Source organism: Populus trichocarpa, chromosome 13 (assembly GCF_000002775.5).
Source record: "Populus trichocarpa isolate Nisqually-1 chromosome 13, P.trichocarpa_v4.1, whole genome shotgun sequence".
Classification (NCBI taxonomy): domain Eukaryota; kingdom Viridiplantae; phylum Streptophyta; class Magnoliopsida; order Malpighiales; family Salicaceae; genus Populus; species Populus trichocarpa.
The window spans coordinates 4425464-4447310 of NC_037297.2; the positions used below are offsets into that span (position 1 = coordinate 4425464).

The following is a 21847-nucleotide window of genomic DNA, read 5'->3' on the forward strand; positions in this document are numbered from 1 at the left end:
GCAAGGAGAGAAACTTTTGAAATTGCTCAGCTAAAGTATTAGGATCGGTAATAGAGCCTGGGGAAGCTACTTGCTGCAGTATTGTGGTGTGGTGGTTTATAACCCTGAGGTGATCGATGAGCATTAGATTGTGACTGACTGCCAGACTTCCAAGCTTGATTCTGCTGTCTCAACTTAGGACACTGAGCCTTCCAATGACCTTTCTGCTTACAGAAACTGCACTCATCGAAGCCAACCCTTGTGTAAGGCTTGTTCTGATGATTAGAGAATGACTTAGAAGGTACTGCTAGTACAGAAGGATTCGAAGCAGAAAGAATTCCCTTTTCAGAATAAGACTGAAGACGTATTTCTTCAGCCAATAACTCACTGACAACAGAGTCAACAGAAGGCAGTGGAGAACGATGCAGAATTGAACCTCTAAGTCCTTCGAAATCACTGCGAAGTGCTGTTAAAAATTGTACCAATCGTTGCTGCTCTCTACGTTCAATATAAGCACCACATGCTTTTAATGCTGCCGATTCTGTAAGAGCCAATTAATCCCAAAGATTTGTCATGGCAGAATAGAACTCCTGAATACTCATATTCTTCTGGTGAAGAGCTCGTATGTCATTCTCTAACTGATACTGTTTTGCAAAATTTGATTGCGTGAATAACCGTTGCAGATGATCCCAAACCTCCTTTGCTGTCTCATACTTTGCCAACTGTGTACCTATAGAATGCTCAACAGAATTGTTGATCCAAGTAATGATCTTTGCATTGTTTGCTTCCCATGTATCTATCGAAGCAGTATCTCCTTCTTCAGTATTCTTAGGTACCACATAAGTTCCACTAACATATCCCCACATCTTCTTACCTTTAAGAAAATTTCTCATTACATGGCTCCAATATGAATAGTTCTTCCCATCCAACCTCACACTCACAGACTTAAGCGAATCATCTCTTTCAGTAGCCATAATCAACAATCACAGAGAACCAGAATGCAAAAGCAACGGAAAACAAAATACCAAATTGCAGAAACTGAACAGAGATTGCAGAAACTGAACAAATATCTTCTCAAACTTATACGATTACTCCAAAACACAAAACAAATTTGCAGAAACTGAACGGAAATACCAAATTGCAAAAGCTGAAGGGAAGACGAAATACCAAAATAATTGCAGAAACTGACAAAATACCAAATTTTGCAGAAGCGGAAGACAAATTTTGACGAAATACCAAACTGATGAAATTCCAAATAATTGCAGAAGTTGAAGGGAAGTTGTGTTCGGGATTAAGCCTCGTTCCATAAAACCAGCTCTGATACCATGTTAAAATAATTGAGATCAAATACAAAAAGGAGGCTACAATTCTGAATAATTTGTTTATTATGAATGCATAGTCTTAACCTAAATACAAATAAAGTATATATAGGTCAAACTGAAAGTACTATTCTACCCTTAATAAATAAGACTACATAAATATTATTTAACACATACCACATACATGGTCAACTGCTATTTTAAACTCGTGTAAAATAATCTGATTTGTTTCTGGATTTCCATTTGTGAAAGCTGTGCATGTGTCAATTGCATGTTCTTTATGCTTATGCTGTTTCATTGCATTGCAATGAAGGATCTGTTCTTGAGATGATCATCAGGAATTATACCATACCTATTTAAAAATATTATCTATATGATCAACTGCTAATGCAGAATAAATTCGTATATTAAGTCATGGAGAACAGATCCACCAACTTACCACTCGATACGGAAATAAAATTTATTAATGAATGTGGACATTTCTGATATGCAGATACCCATTTAATGAGTGTACGAGAGATGCATGAAACAACGATTGCCAATTGATGGAAATTATAAGAGGTCACTTAGTAGTAACGTAAATAAAATTTGTATTCCCTGAACAAAATCTTCACATTAGTTCCAATTGGCCTTTTTAGGAAGATCACTTGATTCTGATTTGTGGGGATATTTTATGCAGTTTGGAGAGAATCTGTTGAAAAACCTTGAGGTAAAGTACTAAAGTAGAATTCCTAAATAGTTTGCTGGCATGTGGATAGGAATATATTGCACAAGAGGCATGATAGTGTACAAATGCAAGCTGCAAAATTAAGTTCCCTGTACTGAATGAAATTAGTGTCACCAGCTGTGAGTGAGTTTTGCTAGGATTGTGATGATATTACGAATTTCTAGCAAGAATGCAAGCCAGTGTGACATCTTCCTACCAAATGGTATAAGCATCATCATTGCGTGTGAATTAGCTGCACATTCATTGCTGATATTTCCCACAACAAGAACAACTAACATGTAACATGACAAGTAAAAGCTGCTTATTTTTATCTTAATCCTTGATAGCTAATAAACTGAAAATATACAAATCCGTGCACATAACCCTGTTTAATTGTGCTGGTTACTTGAAAAACAGTGAATCCAGTAGTTGTATTGTACTGTGTAGAGAATCTTGTTCATCAAAAAGCTTATAAGAGTTAAGAGTATCTTAGGTTTCTTTACATTATAATGCTAAGTATGCACTGTGCTTAATCATTGATGAGGTGCGTTCTTGCTGCAAGAGGTAACATTCTAAAGTGTCAATGCCTAGCTGTAAACAGAATAAATCATTTCTTGTCTCGGGGGTGACCTAGCTTTCCCATAATGGGACATGTGATGATGTTGCCCAAATGCCCTTGTTAGCTGTTAGTATTACTAATGCCATGTGGCAATCCTCCTCAAGAAACCAGAGTTGGCGGTCTGGTTTTTGTACAGTGCAAGAGAATGCCTAGCGTTTACTCTGTTATCTACTGCTTTCACCTTCCTCTCCCTGAGAATGATGTTCCCCACCACTTTGTAAGAGAGGACTAGGATTTCTTGTTCTTCCTTGTACTTGCAATGCCTTTTTATGGATTCTATATTACCATAGAACTTTACTTTTGAGGACAAGAAGGAGCCGAAAAAGAAAAAAAAAAACGCATCAGAGAATAGAGAATCACATTTAAGGACTGGTCAATCATAAGCGACTTACACATGCAGGATGTTGATTGGTTGTATTTTGTTGACCACAGATGCTATTGCATTGGATGAAACAAGAAAGTGAGAAATGACCACGGAATGTATTCCTTGTGGAAAAAGCAGGGTGAGGAAGGATAAAGCTGCTAAAGATTCCAAGATGGGAATGTTAGAATCTTAACTCAAACTAAAGCCAATGAGTCATATTCTCAATTCAAGAATTTAGTTATTCCCTTCTACCCAAAGCCACAAAAAATGGGTTCCCACCCATCTTTTCCCACTTTAGCTAAATCTTTAGTTAGATGCCTCTCTGCGTTCATGATTATTGTTGTGTCCTTGTAAGCTCAGAATATTGCCATGTTTAGAGATTTGCTTAGGTTTATTTGAGATATGTCCTGCCTGAACACCATCCTTTTTAGCAATAGACAGACAGGAACAACTAGTTTCAGGCCATGTTCTGTAAGGTTGTCCATATCACTCGAGGAGCATATCCTAGTTGTGGGGGGGTCCAGGTCCTCCAATCTTCTTCGTACATGCGTACATGTGCATTGCTTGATTTCGCTTCTCGATAAGATCGTCCTGTTTAATCTCAGATATATATGTGATTAGCATGTTTATTACCTTTAAGTTTTGAAATCAATGGCATGCGATGGAGCCTAGGCCTCCCTGCAAGGAGAGGTCACCTGCTCCGGCAGCCTAGGCCTCCCTGTCCTCTCATGAAAATATTTGCTACATGTAACAGCTAAGAGAAGCCGAATAACAAATGGATACGATCGTCACAAGTGCAAATGGATATGCTGTTTTCGCATCAAAGCATAGCCTTTACAAGTGAATGTGACTTCGTTTTCAGAATTTCTTGACAAACTTGTTTTTATCCCTTATTTAAACAATGAGCAAAGTCTGTACGAAATGCTAAAAAGTAGTAAAATTTAGTGTTGATTGAAATGCCAGTGCTGTCAATTCCTAAGCAATTGCGATTTTCAACTTTTTATTCCAGATACACAATTCACAGATAGATTTTGTTTAGGCCTTGAGCTCCTCCCTGTCCCTAATTTATGACCTCCTCCTCTTAATTACAACTTTAACCAACCATTTATCTATTACAAGTTTCAAATATTAACCCTTTGGGTTATTGCCATGAGATGATTTATTTATTTATTTATTTTACTAAAAGGGTTTTATTACTCTTTTTATTTTATTTTACCCTTGAATAATCCAATTTTTTTTATTTAGTTTTATTTTCAACTTCATTCTTCAATATTAAGTTATTTTATAAATTATGTTTCGTAATTTTTATTTCTATTGGGTTATATACAAATCTCATGGATTTAGTTTTTTTCCCCTTAATCTCAACCTTCAAATTTTAGATTTGTTGGAAGTGAGGTTTCATATTTTTTTTACTTGTTTTCTATGAATTTATCTCGATCTTATAACTCTGATAATATATTTAATATATTAACCCAAGTTGATTTAGATCTTTTTTTGTTTGATTTTTGTAATTTTTTTTATTTCATCATTCTACATTAGAATGCTTGAAAATTGGGCTTCTTTTTATTTATTTATTTTATTTGAATTATCTCAATCTTATGATCTAAGTCACGAGTTTGGCAAGTTGACTCGAGTTGACTTTATTCATTTTTTTAGGTCCATTTTTAATTGAATATTTTTTTAATTGGGATTCATAATTTTTTTCAATTTTTTTTCAGTGGAGTTATCCTGATCTAATAACTTGGGTCATAGTTTAGCAGGTTGACTGTGGTTGAATCTGTTTATTTTTTTAGATTCTTTAATTGACTATTTTAAAAAAATTTCACCATCTAACAACTCATGTTTTTATTTTATCATTTAATATTATATTATTTGGAAATTGAGCTTCATAATTGTTTTTCGATTTTCTTTATTTGGAGTTTTCCTAGTCTCATGGATTTTATTTTTTTGTTTAATTTCAATATTCAACATTGGTTTTATTAGAAATGAAGTTTCATAATTTTTATTTATTTTTTTATGAAGTTATCTAAGTCTTATGATCTAGGTCGCAAGTTGACTTGAGTTGTTTTTTGTTATTTTTTTAATTGATTTTTTTTTAGTTTTATCCTTCAACATTGAATTGATTGGAAATTGGGTTTCATAATTTTTTTTTTCAATTTGTTTTTTATTGGGTTATTCTAATCTCATGAATATGGTTGCATGTTAAGCAGGTTAATCCAGATTGGCTCGGGTAATTTTTTTAATTTGTCTTTCAATATTGAGTTGATTAGGAATTGATCTTCATAATTTATTATGTTATGTTTTTTATGAGGTTGTCACGGTTTCATGACCTAGATCGTAGATTTGACAGGTTAATCCAAGTCGATCTAATATGTTGAAGTCTCAATATTTGAAAAAACATAATTCAATATGTTGTCGTATTAATATTTTTAAAAATACAATCCAATATGTATTATATTTTAAGTTCATGATTAATTTTTTTTATTAGAAAACATGTTAGTAATGTTTGGATATTTTCTTAAATTAAAAAAAATTAATCCAACATGAAGCGCAATCTAGCGCAATCACCTAGTTTTTTTTTTTTTTTTCCAACTAAAAATTAAGGTATCATTACAAGAAACGGTTTTAGTTAGAACGTCCAGTAGGTATGTTTATAGAATAGATTAACAGGTCCAAATAAGAAGAAATTTATATGAGTCTAACGAGTTTACTAACTAAAAAAAGACTATTTTTAATCCATTGTGCATTATGTTAAAATTTTACGATCGAGTGCATTCTACAAGCACAATTATATAAAGGGTTAGCTCGCGCTCTAACTAGATGATGTGGTTTTCATGTCCAAATTAAATAAGGAGGTTTTTGTTTCACAATTTTTCTGATTTTCCTTGGTAATTTCATCTTCATTTCTAATTAGATTAGAGATAATTATTAATTTGGGTTTTATTAGTTTGGTTAGTTTATCTTACTATTTAAAAATAGTTTTTTTGTTTTTTTTTATTGTTATTCAATTATATATTGAAATTTAAGATTTATTAAATCATATCCGTTGCATAATTCTTGTTTCTGAAAGAACAATGGATTATGTTTGTAAAATCTCAATAAATAGTTAGGATTTTTAATCATAAGAGAGGATTTCAATCCATATATTGGATCCAGTTGAAGTTGGATTTGTATGTGGTTGCTCTTAATTATACATACATATATATATATATACACACACACACATCAAGAAGAATATTCACCTCCTTGCACTACCGATTTGACTCACAGCAACTCAACCCTATCACCATTGCTGTTGATCTACCATCAGAAGGAAAATCAATACAAGTCATGGTGAAGGGATATAAAGAATTTAAGATAAGTTGAAAATTATACCCCCCCCAAGTATATATATCTAACGTGATTATTAAGCTGACAAGGAATATAATCACATTAATCAACTACAGTTTGTAGCTTATCCTAGCAAATTGAATGCTACTTCGAGCTAGGAGGAGTCTTTCATCCCACATAGAAGGCTTAATTAGCACTCTTTTCCTATACTTTTTCAAGAACAAGTTATGAATTTGAGGAAATGATCAGTAATTTGCATGGCTAATTTCATTATCATATGAAGGATTTTGTTCTGCTACCACAACAGTCTCTGAACGAGCTAGCCACACAGAGAGCATATATTTTCTCTTCTCTCTTGCATGTGAATATGGATCAGCATAATAATCATTCGTAACCCAACTTGAGAAAACAGGTATAAGAAAAAACACAGGGAATTTGATCAGAATCATTTCTTTCTTTCTGGTTATGCCATAAACACTGAATTGATTAGCTAGGAATCTCTGTAACCTTAATTACTCATTCTCGAAGGGTTGGTTCTGTTCCCTTGATATATACAAGGCGGCCAAGCAGTAAAGTTTGACAACTTGTCTCTTTGTAAACTAGTTTTTTTTTTTTAGCTGTGCTGCACAGCAGCTAGAATCATTTTCTTTTCCGATTTTTAAAAAATATAAAGATGCTATGAAGTTAAAATTAATTTTGATGCGTATTGGATAAAAATAAAACTTTTAAAATGCTGAAATATTAACATATTGGATTACATATTATTTTTTAAAAATATTTAGAGAACAATATATTGGATCAATCATGATTAATATGTGAAACCCCTAATTTAAGGTATGAAGAACATCATAATCTCATGAAATCTATACCAAAACAAATAAGGAAGTTTAGTGCGTAATGATTAAAAATAAAAAAAATACTAAATCTAAAAAAAAACTAAAAAAAAAAGACTTGAGTAAATTTATAAGTGGTCAACATCATACCGCAGGCTGCGAAAATTTCAATGGTATATGAAAAAAGAGTTAAGAAAACGTAAGTGTTTCTAGAAAGTAAAAAAAATATGAGTTATTGAGTCATTTTCTAACCAAGAAAAATGAAAAAAGAAAACTTCAATTTAATAATATGAAAAATCAAGAATACCTGATGAATGTTTTAAACATAAGTTAATCCTCTAAATCCAAAGTACATGAAATTTTAGAAACTCTAATTTAATAATATAAAAAAATACCTTGCTTAAAAAATTAAAAAATCCAATGAGCTTTGCATTGACGTATATTGAAGTAATTTTACCGTGCTATTAAGTTGAAAAAGATTTAATTACCTCTCATGGGAAGTATTGTAAATTTTTAACTTTACCAGTTGCCTCTCTGGTATAAAATTTGATAGAACATGCATGTAGCACAACTCATTTTCATGCATATGCGGACGCGTGCACTATGCTTTTTTAGCAGAAAGCAGATTCTACAAAGCAGACAACTCTTTCCAGTAACAATACACCAGCTAGCTTCCATTCCATTGAAAAATCAACTCTCAGCTATACGCATATGTTGCCTTACTAGCCATGGACTTGCTTCAATAATTGTGTGCCATGAAGAACTGATATCATGCATAAAATAATTCAGAGATCCCATGTTAGTTATACATGGCATGCATACCTATATAGGACAATGAAGGGCTTCCTTTAGAAAAGTCACTCTTCCCAGACCATCCATTTCATGTTAGCATTCCTAGTAGAGTTCCCATGATAAGTACTAGACGCCCTCTCTCTCCATCATAAGTCGTCGAGGAGGCATCAATATCATGCATGTATGCATATATTCTCAGCCATTTTCAATCTGTGGGCTCTGCCCAAGTTGTTGACATGATATACACTAGCTAGGATCGGTGTACTCTAGGCTTTTGTGGTCCAGTTGCTTATCTCTGATCTTCAGATCCGCCTCTGCGTCCATTCCTTTCTATTTAAAAAGGGGTGTGCACAAATCCAACGTTTCAAGTGCATATCGTGTTGCCCTACTAGGCAAGAATATCCAGGGAGAAAAAAATGGAAGCCACAGTGGCTATCTACCTAGCTAGCTAGACATGTTTGATATCTAAAATTCTATTAACACAGTATAATGGTTTCCGTCTAACCTTTTTCTTTTTCTCTTTTTTCAAATGTCGCAATTAGGTCCAGCATTGCCTTGGTCCTTTGAGATTGAAAAAGGTGGCGTTGTTGCTGCATAGAAAGAGCCGTGGATCGTTCACATATTGTGGAGGCGACCATGGATGGTGAAAGCTTCAATTTAAAGAGTAAGTGTGTGTTTGGTACATGGTCCATATGTTTTTGTAAAAGTATATTAGGATTGAGAAATTTAGGCGAGTTTGGATTGAAAAATACGAAACTTTTTAGTGGTTTTTTTTACTCAGCAGAAGCATGTAAAAATATTTCAAAAATATCTCTGTATAAGTTCATTTGTAAAATGTGCCTGTTTTTTTAAGCGATTGTTCGAAAATTGATATATTTCTAAACTACTTCTAACTAATCCATATATGTAAATAGTCTCTTGTGCATTATTCCTTATTAGCCTAGTACCTTTTCTTTGGGGCTTCTTAGCCTTTGACATCCCATTTCTCTTTTTATTTATTGAATAAATGTCTCAGGATTTTTCTATTCCGGAGAAAAGAACCCATTTTATATATCCCAATATGTATGTATTTGCTTCATAGAAAAACACTAAAAGATTTAATTTAAAATTAAATTAAATTAAATTAAAAAAATAAGTTGAAACTCACCTTCTGTCTGAATCGGAACATTCAAATATAAAAAGTTAGCAACACTAGGAAGTTTAAACTACAAGGGTTGAAATGGAGCATTTATGAATCTATAGGGACTAAACACAGCTTACTCTTTAGCCCCATCTCATAGCAATAAATAAATACTCAATCAACCATGAGGGGTGTAGCCTTACTGGTCAGGCTCTAAGTTTGCTCTCTAAAGGTCACTAATTCGAGTCTCACAAACCTCAGGACCACTGAAAGTTTACATAGTCGTTAACTTCAAGGCCCGTGAGATTAATCGAGGTGTGCGTGAGCCAGCCCAGACACCCATGTTAATAAAAATAAATAAATACTCAATCGAACTTTATGATATTTTACGCGCTTACCACATCTTTTGCCACATGCTTAACTCCCATCGGTATGGAGTATGGTTTCTTAGCTCATCCTTCGATTCATAATGGGAAAATTTCCATGTATCATTAGTGAAGTGATGGAAAACAAAAGGCCTGAAATCAAAGCGTCTATTTAATGATTGATATTCAAAAACAATTTATGTTTATTTGCTTCGTAGCCCAGGATAGAAAAAATTCCTTGCAAATCTTGGAGGGGAGATGGTTTTTTCATTGGGTTCAATTGGCATTACCAATTTGTATAGGCGTAAATCGGTCTCTTTATATTTTTATTGCATAATAGAATTCCTAATCTACCTTTTAAAACAAAAAAAAATAACTTGGGGGGAAAGGGTGTTTTTGGTTTTTTTTTTTTTTTTTTTGAAAATGTATAATTACTTACCTATCTTTGTAAATTGTTTTCTTCAACTTGGGTCTATGAGTGTTTTTGTCATTTCAAATTGGCTTTTCTATAATTATCAATTAGAGATAGGGGCAATTGGATCTTTATATATATAGAGAAAGAAAAAGTTGTTGGTATGTGCGTTCAAGTGGGAAGAGCTTGTGTCATTCGAGCGATGCGTTTAGGTTCCTCCAACAGTCAAACACTATTTTTCACAACGATGTATAAAGTGGTGTATTAAGATCTTTATAGTGATTGTGCGTGTGGCGGTGACGAAAGGATGGTTTGGCTCTAATAGACTCTCTTTTTTTTGTTATCTTTTCCTCCCTTCTTTTCTCTCTTCTCTCTTTGGCAAAGTACGACAAAGTACAAAAGTTTCCTTTTATTTGTTTTATGTAAATAAATTGGTCATCATTCTTTTGATTTTTATATATTTTGTTTTTTTAATCTTTTATAGGTTAGTTTTTTTTCTAATTTCACCCCTCATCATTTAATTTCATTTAGTTTTTATTTCAAATTTGGTTCTCATTCTTTTAATTTTTATCTAGTTACTTTCTTCTTCTTTTTTTATCTTTTGTAGGTTTTTTTTTAATTTCGCCCCTCATCATTTGATTTGTTTTTTTTAATTTCGCCCCTCATCATTTGATTTTATTTAGTTTTTATTTTAAATTTGGTCTTTATTATTTTGATTGCTATTTATTTTATGTTAATCATTTTCCTAACTTAATTTTTATTTTCAATTTCATTCCTCAATATTAAGAATTGCAATTTAATATGAACCTGATAGATACTGTCTCACCCCGCCCTGAACAAGTTGGTTTTTTTTTTTATGGTTGTCTTACCAATAAGTAATGAATGTGGTATAAATATTATCAAAACATACTCGAAATCCGCCCGAACCAAACTTGAAATATATATTTATATTATACAAATACATTCGTAGAAAATTTAGATTTGTTTTAATACAATGTGAGATATATGTATGTATGTATGTATGTATAATGTTTTAATTTTATAGATTAATAATTTGATACACACACTTCAAATTTATATTTTAGTTCATTTATTTTTTTATCTAATAATAAATAATAGTTAGATAATAGATATCCATAAGGATAAATAATTTCATCTCTCAATATTATGGATGACAATTTAATTTGAACTTGATGGATACCGATCCGACTTGAACATGTCAGTTTTTTTATGGTTACCTTACCCAATAGGTAATAGATATGGTATATATATTATCAAAATTGACCAAAAACACGGCCGCACTTAACATGAAATGTATATTTTTTTTTATATAGATATATTTGTTGAACGTTTATATTTTTAATACAATATCATAAGGTGTGTAATACTTATAATTTTATAATTTAATATACACACACACTCTTCAAATACACATATTAATTATTTTATTTTTTATTGAATAATAAATAATAATTAGGTGATTGATACCTATATGAATACTCAAAACCTGATGGATAGTTTATGGATATCTAAATTTCTTACCATATAGGTAACGAGTAGGGTATGAATATTAAAAAATCTAGCATGTGAGTATTCATTGTCATCCCTACTCAACATTTGATTTCAATTTATTTTTGTGTCAAATTTTTTATGTTTCTTTATTACTCTTTGTTTTATTTTAGTTTCTTTTTATTGCTTTTTTTTTTTCAAATTTCATCTCTTAATGTTTTGTGATTGAGAATTTACTTCATTATTTTTTAAAGTTTGCTTTCAATGAGGTTAGTTCTGAGCTCGTAACTAGGGTCACGAGTTTCAAATATTAACATGGATTGACCTTGGTCTCTTTTTAGGTTTTTTATTAAAAAAAATTTCGAATCTCATCCTTCAACGTTTGATTTATTGTGAATTGATCTTTGTATTTTTTTTTACTTTTTTTTTCTATTGGATTATCCCAATATCATGTTCATGGTCACAGGGTTAACAAGTTAACTCGGTTTGACTATGTTCTTTTCTTTTTCATTGCTTTTTTTTCTTTTCAATTTTGTCATTTGACATTGAATTGTTTGATAATTGAGTTTTTAATTTGTTTTCGATGGAATTACCTCGGTGTTGCGGCGAGGTCACATGTTTTGCATGATAACCTAGATGGATTCGGGTCAGGTTTTTTTATTTTTTTTTTATCATTTTTTTTTTATTATTCATATTATCAAAATTATACAGGTTTATTAAATTGGATCATGTTAATGACCCGAGTCTCAATTTCTTTTACTTATTTAGCAATGTTTGTGTTGCCTTAACTTCACCTTTTTAATATGAAAAAAAAGGGTCAGCTCATGATGAATCACGAGCCACTCATCTAGTAAATCTCTAAACTATCCAACAATTCTTAATTGTATCCAGGATCTGTAAAGTATAATTATATTTCTCAATCAAGTACTTTACACAATAAAACAACACCATTTTGAAGAAAATCTGAAAATTGTGATACTTTAAACAAAAACATGAAAGGATAAATTTGACAAAAGTAATATATTTGAGATGAAATTGAGAATTAGATAATTTATTAGTGATAAAAATGAGGTTTAATGGATCTGTCGAGAGCTATACAAGAAAAGGAAAAGAAGATACAAAACCTGAGTTACAGCAAAATAAATAAACAGCACATAAACTCTATATGAATTACCAAAATTATGAAAGTTAACATCCTTTTCTTATTATTCTCTCTTTTAATTACCAATTTCTCTCTGATTTCTTCAACCAAATCATCTTTCATTTCCCTCCTTGGAGTTGCCCCTCAAGGTACCTATGCTTGTACCTCTTCTTTTCGTATATGAAATTGCGTTTTCTTTAATTTGTTTTGATTTTTGAGTTCATGAAATGATGGTGTAATTTGGACCCAGATGAGAATTACTACAAAACAGAGACTATAAAGTGTAGGAATGGATCCAAGAAGTTCGCTAGAGTTCAACTTAATGATGATTTCTGTGATTGTCCTGATGGGACTGATGAGCCAGGTATATTCTCTCCTTTCTCTTTATTGTTTTAGTTTTAGTTTTTGTTTGATTGTTTTTTTAAATGGGTTTATTATAGGGATTTTTTATTTATTTTGAGTAATGTGACACTAAAGATGGGTTTGGTGCATAATTGCAGAAACTAGCTGGAATGTTCTGGAGTCTTACATGTATACAGTTGCATTTAGTTTTTTTTTTTTTTTTTGTAATTGAAATGATGGGTATTGTGTTTATGATGGTAATGTGATACTGGAAATGGGCTTGCTTTATAATTATAGAAAGTTCTTAAATTTAAGGTAGATACTTGAATTTGGGGTATTATTTAATTATTTTTAGTTTGCAAAATGATGGGTTATTATTTACTTAAGGCTCTCTGGTGACTGCAAAATTTTGTAGAATTTCATTCTCATATAGCTTTTGTAACGGTAATGGTTTTGTTTGTTTCTTATATTTTTGAAAGATTTTATGGTATGCAAATTGTGTGTGATATCTTTTGTAGGAATTATATTTCCTAGCCGAAAATTGTTTTTCAATTGCTGTGTTGGTTGCAGGAACATCGGCATGCCCACATGGAAAGTTCTCCTGTATGAATGTGGGACACCTTCCTGTTTCAATACATTCTTCAAAAGTGAATGATGGAATCTGCGGTAAGATGGGTTATGGATTTGTGAGTTTTTTTTTTTTCCAGTTTGTAAGCACATATAGTTATGCTGTTTAAGTTAAAGCTATCAAGTCTCGTGCAAGCTCGTCTGCGTACATCCATATTTCATGTAAAGACTTGGATGCTCCAGGAGTGTCCTTCTGTAAAGACAAAAGAACATGTGAGACTGACTGATTTGGTATAAATTGAATAGCAAGAAAACGTGTCTACTGGCTTGAGATAATGAATAAAATATTGATTGACTAGGACTTAATGGTGAATACTTAAAAGATCTTAGACAGGATCAACAGATGAAGATGGATTTGTACAGCCTATGCTAGTTGGAATTCTTCAGTGGAAGCCTTACATGGCATGTTGCTTTTCGCTGTTTGATGACTGGCACCTAACTTTAGAAATGTGTTCATGCCACATGATTACAAAAATCTCTTTGTAATAATCAGCATTTGTAATTATTAATAAACCATGTTGATAATCTCTTTTTTTCTGGTGAGAAATTGATTCCTTTATAAATTCTGCCACTTCTCCACCCTTCTCTGGGCTTGAAAACATGGTCTGGATGTCAACCAGGGTCTGAGAATTTCTCAACATACCAGAAGCTCGTGCCTCCCTTTTCTTTCCTGTTTTTGCGCTTCATTAACACTACCATTTTTATTAATAAACCAGTGAAATTGTTTCGTCTGTTTTTTATGGCAGTGTTTTTTTCTTAATGTTTGCATGTTTAAAGGTCCTTTTTTAGTTAATTCATTGATCGGGAAGTGTCCTTGTGGTGTACTGCTTCAAGGGCTTTTAGTGGTGTTTCCCTTGCTCATATTCAGGAAAGATTAGAATGCACTTTAGTTTGTTTTTCCTTCTTCTGTGTTAATTTGGAGGATGCTTACCATCAACAGTACTTTTGAAAATTTAGTTCAGTTTGAGAATCTTTATATCCCTTTCTTTGTAGATTGACTTTCAGAATTCTCTAGGTGTTTGTGTACACTGAATATAAACCTTTTAATTGTTGAAATTTCTTTTATTGACCATTCTGTATTATGAAATAAAATGAGCAGATTGCTGTGATGGAAGTGATGAGTATGACGGTGAAGTGAAGTGTCCAAATACATGCTGGGAGGCTGGCAAAGTGACCAGAGACAAGCTAAAGAAAAAAATTGACATTTATAAAGAAGGTGTCACCATAAGGAAAAAGGAAGTTGAGCAAGCAAAACAAGCAATAGCGAAAGATAAAGAAGAACTGTCAAAACTTAAAAACAATGAAAAGAGTCTTAAAGGGCTTGTTAAAAATCTTAAAGGTAATTCATCATTTTCTAGTAAGGTTAATTTCTCTTCAATTTCAACATTTTGTTTAACATACTGTCACTGCTAACTGTCAAGTTCTCCTCCCTTCCCTTACTCTTTGATTTTCCAGCTTTAATTCCACTACTAATGGCCTTATGGAATTTTTAATCAGATTCGGTGAACACATAGATGCGCATATGCCAAGCAAAATGAAAAGGCTACACATATGCATCTATATGTATTGTATAGTTATGCATGCCTGCTTGATATTGGCTCTAATTTACACTGAGTTTGCAGAAAAAGAATACATGCTGAAGGTTGAAATGCATAGTCTCAATAAGAACTCATAGAGCAACCTTAAATGAACCAGTTCTTTAAACAAAGCAAGTCCCTTGTTAGATATCTATAATTCAATAATCTTGCAGTATTTTGATTGAAACACTCCACCCTGACTTGTTTAAGACTCTGCTTCCGCTCTGTTAAAGAATTGAGAAATTCTGTTTCTTCTTGCTATCTTGTTGATGCTTAAATTTATAAATTTGTTTAAACATAGCAGTTGTGTGACCTTTCAGCCAAGTAACTGATTATTCACGTCTACCTTCCATCATTTATTTGAGCTGTTATATAGCACGTAAGGAGCAGATTGAGAAGGCAGAGGAAAAAGAACGCCTGGTGAAAGAAAAGGAAGAGATGATGAAAATGGCTGCTGAGGATAAATCTGATGATGAGCATAAGGAAAGCTCTAGCTCTACAACTTGAGATAGTGAGAACAATGGGCTGTCCGATGAACCTTCAGTAGATCAGGTTAGTGAGCGTGGAGGTCTGCCTTTTAATATCTCTCTCTCTCCTTCTCCCTCTCTCCCTCTGTGTGTGTGTGTGTTTGTGTGTCATTAGATCAGGTTATCGAGCGTGGAGGTCTGCCTTTTAATCTCTCTCTCTCTCTCTCTCTCTCTCTCTCTCTCTCTCTCTCTCTCTGTGTGTTGCTGTGCTTAACTGCAAATGAGCTCAGCCATGCTGTACTCGCTCATGGTATTCAAGGGCTTGAATTTGTGTACAGACAGAAAATTTATATACAAGATCAAGCTGTAAAATATTATTGAGGCTTGAGCTCTGCTTCGGCATATGAATAAATGAAAAGCCTAAGCCAAGTTCGGCTCAAAGATAATTTAAGCTGTCAAGCCAAGCTGCTTGTATCACTTTTGACTGTTAGAGAAAAGAAAATTGACAATTGTACACTTAAGTATTAAATGATCAATGTACATTAGCAATAAATAGTATTTACGTCAGTCACATTGAGCCCAATAGTAGATAGCTATGTATACAACTCTTGTGACTGCCAAGAGCACCCTTGTACATTAGCAATTTGATATTGATGATGGTGAACTTCAAGATTGCTAAAGAAATTACCTGGACAATTTGCTGTTTCCTATTGAACTGCTGTACCCTTAACCTGTCTCTCATGAAGTTTGCTTCTTTATATGTGATACACTTTTGCAAGAATCAACATCAAATTGAGCAGTGGAGGGAACAATAGAGAAGCAAGTTGATTACTTATTCAGGATGTCCTTTACTTGGGACTGCAATGAGTTGATTTTTCCTTTTTAGTTTCATATAGTTGTAATAACAACACATGAAAATTCTATTTAATAGCATTGAAAAAATTGGAAGTTCTCCATTTAAATTAGTATTTCTGTATTTATATTGTTGAGTTTCACCATGAACCTGAATAGTATTCGTTGCTCTCAGCAACAGAAAGATGAATATGAAAATACTGAGGGATTGCCAACTGATGGATCTGAAAGCACCGAGGGGTTGTTAAGAGAAGACCTGGGTCGCCTTGTTGCTTCGCGTTGGACAGGAGAAAAAACTGAACACCAAGTTGAGGAAGTTAGTCCTAATAAAGATAACTATGGAGGCAACAATGAGATTCCAGAGGGCACTGATGACAAGGACCATGACAATAGTGATGGTAAGGGAATCATCTGTAGGAAGTGATCTTAATAACTCCGGTGCTGAATATATGTTTGGCATAATTGCAAAAAGATTTATCAGATTAGCAATTGTTCTTTTGAAGCAGTTGTTTTTCTTCTCTCTGCTAAATTTTTTTCTCCTTTTCTTTTTAATGCCGTAAGTTCTCATAGTTACAGTCTTTTTCTAATGTCTTTAGGAGTAACTATTTTGAATGGCCCATCTTTGTTGGAAAAGATACAGGATGCTGCTCAAAACCTGTTTCAGGCGATTAATTTGTTTCCTGCTCCACTAGATAAACTAGGTGAGTGTTGGTTTCCATATGGCATGCCTTTTAAGTTATTAATAATTGCATGAGAGTGTGTGTGTGTCTTGCTTAATAGATGCAAATCGTGTTCGGAAGGATTATGAGGACTCCACTACAAGGTTGTCTGATATACAGGAAAGAATAGCAAGTTTGACAGAGAAGTTAAAACACGACTTTGGTGAGTCAGTATATCAATGAATTTGTATTTAACAGCTAAAGGATACTTTTACCAGCGTATGGTTGATAATTTTCTTCACTTCAAATCTAATTTTGAATTCTAGGCATGGAGAAGGAGTTCTATTTCTACTACGATCAATGTTTTGAAACCAAACAGGACAAGTAATATTCAAAACCCCTCTTCTCTCTGTGTTGATGGTTGCCCTGCTCTCATATCAATTCAGATGTGTGGGAATTTACCTTCGTTACTGGCTTTGCTTTTGGTGTTGGTTTCTTTCCCCTCCCAGGTACGTGTATAAAGTTTGCCCATTTAAAGATGCATCCCAGGAGGAGGGCTATCACATAACTCAACTAGGGTATGTCTTCATGCTGTTTTTATCCTTTGTCTAGTCATAGGTATACCAACAGTATTAGTTCTCTGTTGTTATACATGTTTTCCGCCCTCTGAGAAGTCAGTACTTAAATTTAAGCTGATGATGGCAGCTTTTTAAAAAGAGGCCATTGGGGAAGTAGGAGCTAACTTTGTGAAGTGGGAGCTAACTTTGTTGTCTTGCCAATTAGATCAAACCTTTGAAGAGGAAATATCAACATTAGCATTTATATAGAGATTTTAAATTATCGATATCTCATCAGAGTCATGATTCAGCGCTTGTTTGATTAGGGACTAAGCAGTTTAGTTGAACATAATAATACTAGGGGATGGAAGGCTGGTGACTAGCAACATGTTTGACTCTTTCCCATCGACACAATCAGCAACAAAGAGGGCATAAATTTATGAACAGAACTTTGATAAATTGTCGGAAGGTGAAATTACAATGCTCTTTCAATACAAGGATAACTTTATTTCAGTTGAAGAAATATGGGTCTCAGCTTTCTAATGGAGGCAAGCCTTAAAACATAGCAGTATGGCTATAACCTAATCAATTTAATAGAAGTTGAATTGTAACAATGAACAGGAGAAGGAACAAACTATTGAATTCAACTTGAAAGCAAAGTGATATACTTACTTTTCAGAATAAAGGAACAACTAGTTCCCATCGTTCTCTTTCTTCATTTCCCATCACCTACATTTCACAAATCAATCCGGTCTTCATGCAAGACATTAAAATGCAGGATGTGTCTCAATATGTGATGATAGCACGATGATGTAGAGTAAGTCAATGATCCCATATGGTTACTATACTCAAGCAATTCTTCCTAAAACAGCTACACTGGCAGATGTGGTGGGGGAGGTCAAAATTGTTGCATGTGCTTATGTTTTGGATCTAGAACTAGTTTCTGTATACACTCGTGTTAGTGTCATTTTTAGATTAAAAAAAAGTGGTATTAGAAAGAAGGAACTGAATAATACAAAATTCAAGAACAAGACATCCCTCAAAAAGCGATAAGAAACAAAAATATAGTCCTTGTGAGATAGGGTAGTTTTCTTGGCTTCTTTGTTCATGTGTCTATATGCTGAAGATTCATGTTTTCTTTTCTGTTCTCTATGCAGGCAATGGGAGAAATTTGAAAACTCATATGGCTCCATGCTGTTTTCAAATGGTGATGGATGCTGGAATGGACCTGATAGAAGTTTAAAGGTATGAGAGATCTTATTATTTGTTAAAACTCTTGACTAAGGCAAATGGAGCTACATTGGATCTTACATATGTCTAAAATACTTTTTTTTTTCCAGTTTATTGATCACTTGATCTGTCTGGATCCCTTTTGATATACGGACCACTTTAGGATGCGTTGTGATGTGTAGAAGACAGTAAATCAACATATTTTTTGTTTATGTTTTTTTCCTGTCATAAAGTGTGTTCTATGGTTATGTCTAAACTATCAACTGGGTGACAACGAATGACAAAATGGCTTGGTATCTAATTAAGGCATAGATTTTTACTAGTCTTTTTACGAGTAAGATTGTTGCTGACAAGTCCTTTCATTTTAACAGGTCAAGCTTAGATGTGGACTGAACACAGAACTGACCGATGTGAAAGAACCAAGCCGCTGCGAGTATGTCTCGCTCCCTCCCTCCCTCCTCCCTCCTCCCTCTCTTACCTGCTTGCATGCATATATGTGAACACACATTGTCACATAAAATTCAGCTGTCTTACTCTTTCTTTGTCATGGCAGATATGTAGCTCTGATGTCGACCCCTATCCGTTGCCTAGAAGGAAAGCTTGAGGTATATTTTATTTAATGAGCAGCCAGTTTTCTCTGCTCCTATTTTTCCTTGTCTTATTGAAATGTGAAAATTGATCTGACAGGAACTTGAGCAGTTTTCTCTGCTCCTATTTTTCCTTGTCTTATTGAAATGTGAAAATTGATCTGACAGGAACTTGAGCGTAAACTTGAATCAATGTACAATGAACAACTGCAAGGTGGCCATGATGAGCTGTAAACTGGGTGCAGCAATTGGCAAATGCTCCAGATATTGCATCAAAAAGTGGCCATCCAAAGCTATCCGAGTTTATTTATGATGATGAGATGCAGTTATCTCCTCGAGTATTGGACCAAAACAATGCATCAAAGCTTCCACATGATGTTCTTTGTGCATGTCTTCTATAGGCCTTTACTAAATCTCCCATTTTAGATTATTTTCCCCACGGCAGAGAAACTAGTTTGAGATTTTACCGAAGTTTTGGGTTGGGATCCCATTTATCAATTTCAGAACTAGATGCTGTTTATCTTTATAGAGTAGCTTTGAATTTTTAGAGGGATGTAATAAAGTTCGTCAATTTTGTTAGTGTAATATTTTTCTTCAGGCTATACAGAGAGACATTAGAAACTGGCAAGTTGTGAACTTGTAATTCTTCATATTTGCATCTGCACCAATCCCTTGCTAGTTGTGGTTTAAATGTATGTATTGACATGCAGGGTGCTAGCTTCAAGTGCCCCAAATAGGGGAAATGCTTCTGAACATCTCTAGCCGTGCTTAATTTGCACGCATTCAGAGATTGCTCTCTCTTGAGTTTGCAGTGGGGAAGACTAGAATATGTTTGGAACGCGGTGTGAACTGAGTTTCTAAAAAATTCAAAAAAAAAATTTGGCTAAAATTTAATATGTTTTAGTTCGTTTTGATGTGCTGATATTAAAAATAATTTTTAAAAAATAAAAAAAACATCATTGACATGTATTTCGGCATGAAAAGTTATTTAAAAAGCAACCGCAATCACACTGTCAAATATTCTCTAAGCCTGTTTATACTTTCTAAGCCTGTTTGAGATTGTTATAGTGGTGATGGTTCAAAGTGTTTTTTGTTTAGAAATGTATTAAAATGAAATTTTTTTTATTTTTTAAAAATTATTTTTGACATCAATAAATAAAAATGATACAAAAATATAAAAAAATTATTTTAAATAAAAAAAATTAAAAAATTTTAAAATATTGTTTGCATCTTTCTAAACACAGGTAAAGAAGAAAAGCCACCGTATTGGAACCGACTTTTCATACTAATCTTGGCTTCATCCTTAAGATACTCTGACGCTTCTAAGCCCCGGGCATCCGGGGGCGTAAACAGGAAAGCTCCCCCTTCCTGGGTTTCCTATAAAGAGATCCTCCGGAACCACAAGAAATTAACAAAAGCTTAATCCTCTTTGAAAAACAGTGTTAACCCAAATCTATTTGCACCGTTAATTGGAATAGTATAGTAGTGATTTTGCCTCTTCACCTAGAAGAATTAACATTAGCTATGAAGCGTATTGAAATCTTTTTACATGTTTTATTTATCATTATCAAAATAATTAGGAATAAATAATTTTTTTTCATTTTAATTGTACAATAAAATAATCAAAATATACTTGGAAGCAAAAAAAATTAAAACCGGTATCAAGGGCATTTTTCTATTTCACAAAGGTATTTTTCATTATTATAATGTCAGTTTAAGAAAATTTTGGTATTTGATCAAATATAAAAAATTAAAAAGCACAGTGAAACGATCAAAATACCCTTAAAAAAAAAGAGTCAAGGGATTTTTGTTTTTCCACAAGGTTTTTTTTTTTTTTTTTGTTATTATCAAGTTAGTTTAGGAGCAATCTAGTATTTGACCAAATATATATATATAAAATAGAGGTGCGTGTGACATACTCTCCAGCATATGAGGCGACTTCTCATGTCTAAAAATGCTCTTCCGTTGTGTTGTTGAAAGCGCTGCTACATTTTCTTTTTAGTGGAGTGGCATGTGTTTGTGATGGTAGTCCAGTTTAATCTCCAGTTGACATTTTTTCTTCTTTTTCTCTCTCTCATCTCTTGAAATGTATTGCAAATCTCTCTTTATTGATGATATTTCAACTCCTTGACCTTCTTATAGAAGTTTTTTTAAAAAAATTTCATCATTCCATCCCAATTTGATTCTTATTTTTTTTTAGTTTTGAGCTTTTTGTTGATTCGATTTTTCTTTTCAGTTTCACACTTAAATTAAGAATTTATTTTTATTTTTTGTGTCAATTTTGATCCTCATTCTTTTAATTTTTGTTTTTTATTTTGGATCATTTCAAGTAATTGATAATCTTTTTCGAAATTAATCCTTCAATTTTTAATTGGTTGGGAATTGAGTTTTGTGGTTTTTCTAGATAAAGTGTTTCCAGTTTAATACCTCAAGTCACAAGTTTGAAAAGTTAACACGGGT

General features: G+C 33.0%; 1 protein-coding gene across 1 annotated transcript; it reads left to right on the forward strand.

Annotated features, from left to right (window-relative positions):
- The first annotated feature begins 12336 nt into the window (after positions 1–12336).
- LOC7482359 (glucosidase 2 subunit beta) lies at positions 12337–20055 on the forward strand. The gene is given in 14 exon segments (XM_024583067.2): positions 12337–12638; positions 12740–12853; positions 13402–13497; positions 14558–14797; positions 15412–15587; positions 16530–16752; positions 16951–17055; positions 17135–17236; positions 17340–17397; positions 17523–17591; positions 18728–18815; positions 19172–19233; positions 19354–19405; positions 19556–20055. Coding segments are annotated over 14 exon segments (1560 nt in total). The 5' UTR covers positions 12337–12529; the 3' UTR covers positions 19622–20055.
- The last annotated feature ends 1792 nt before the right edge of the window (positions 20056–21847 follow it).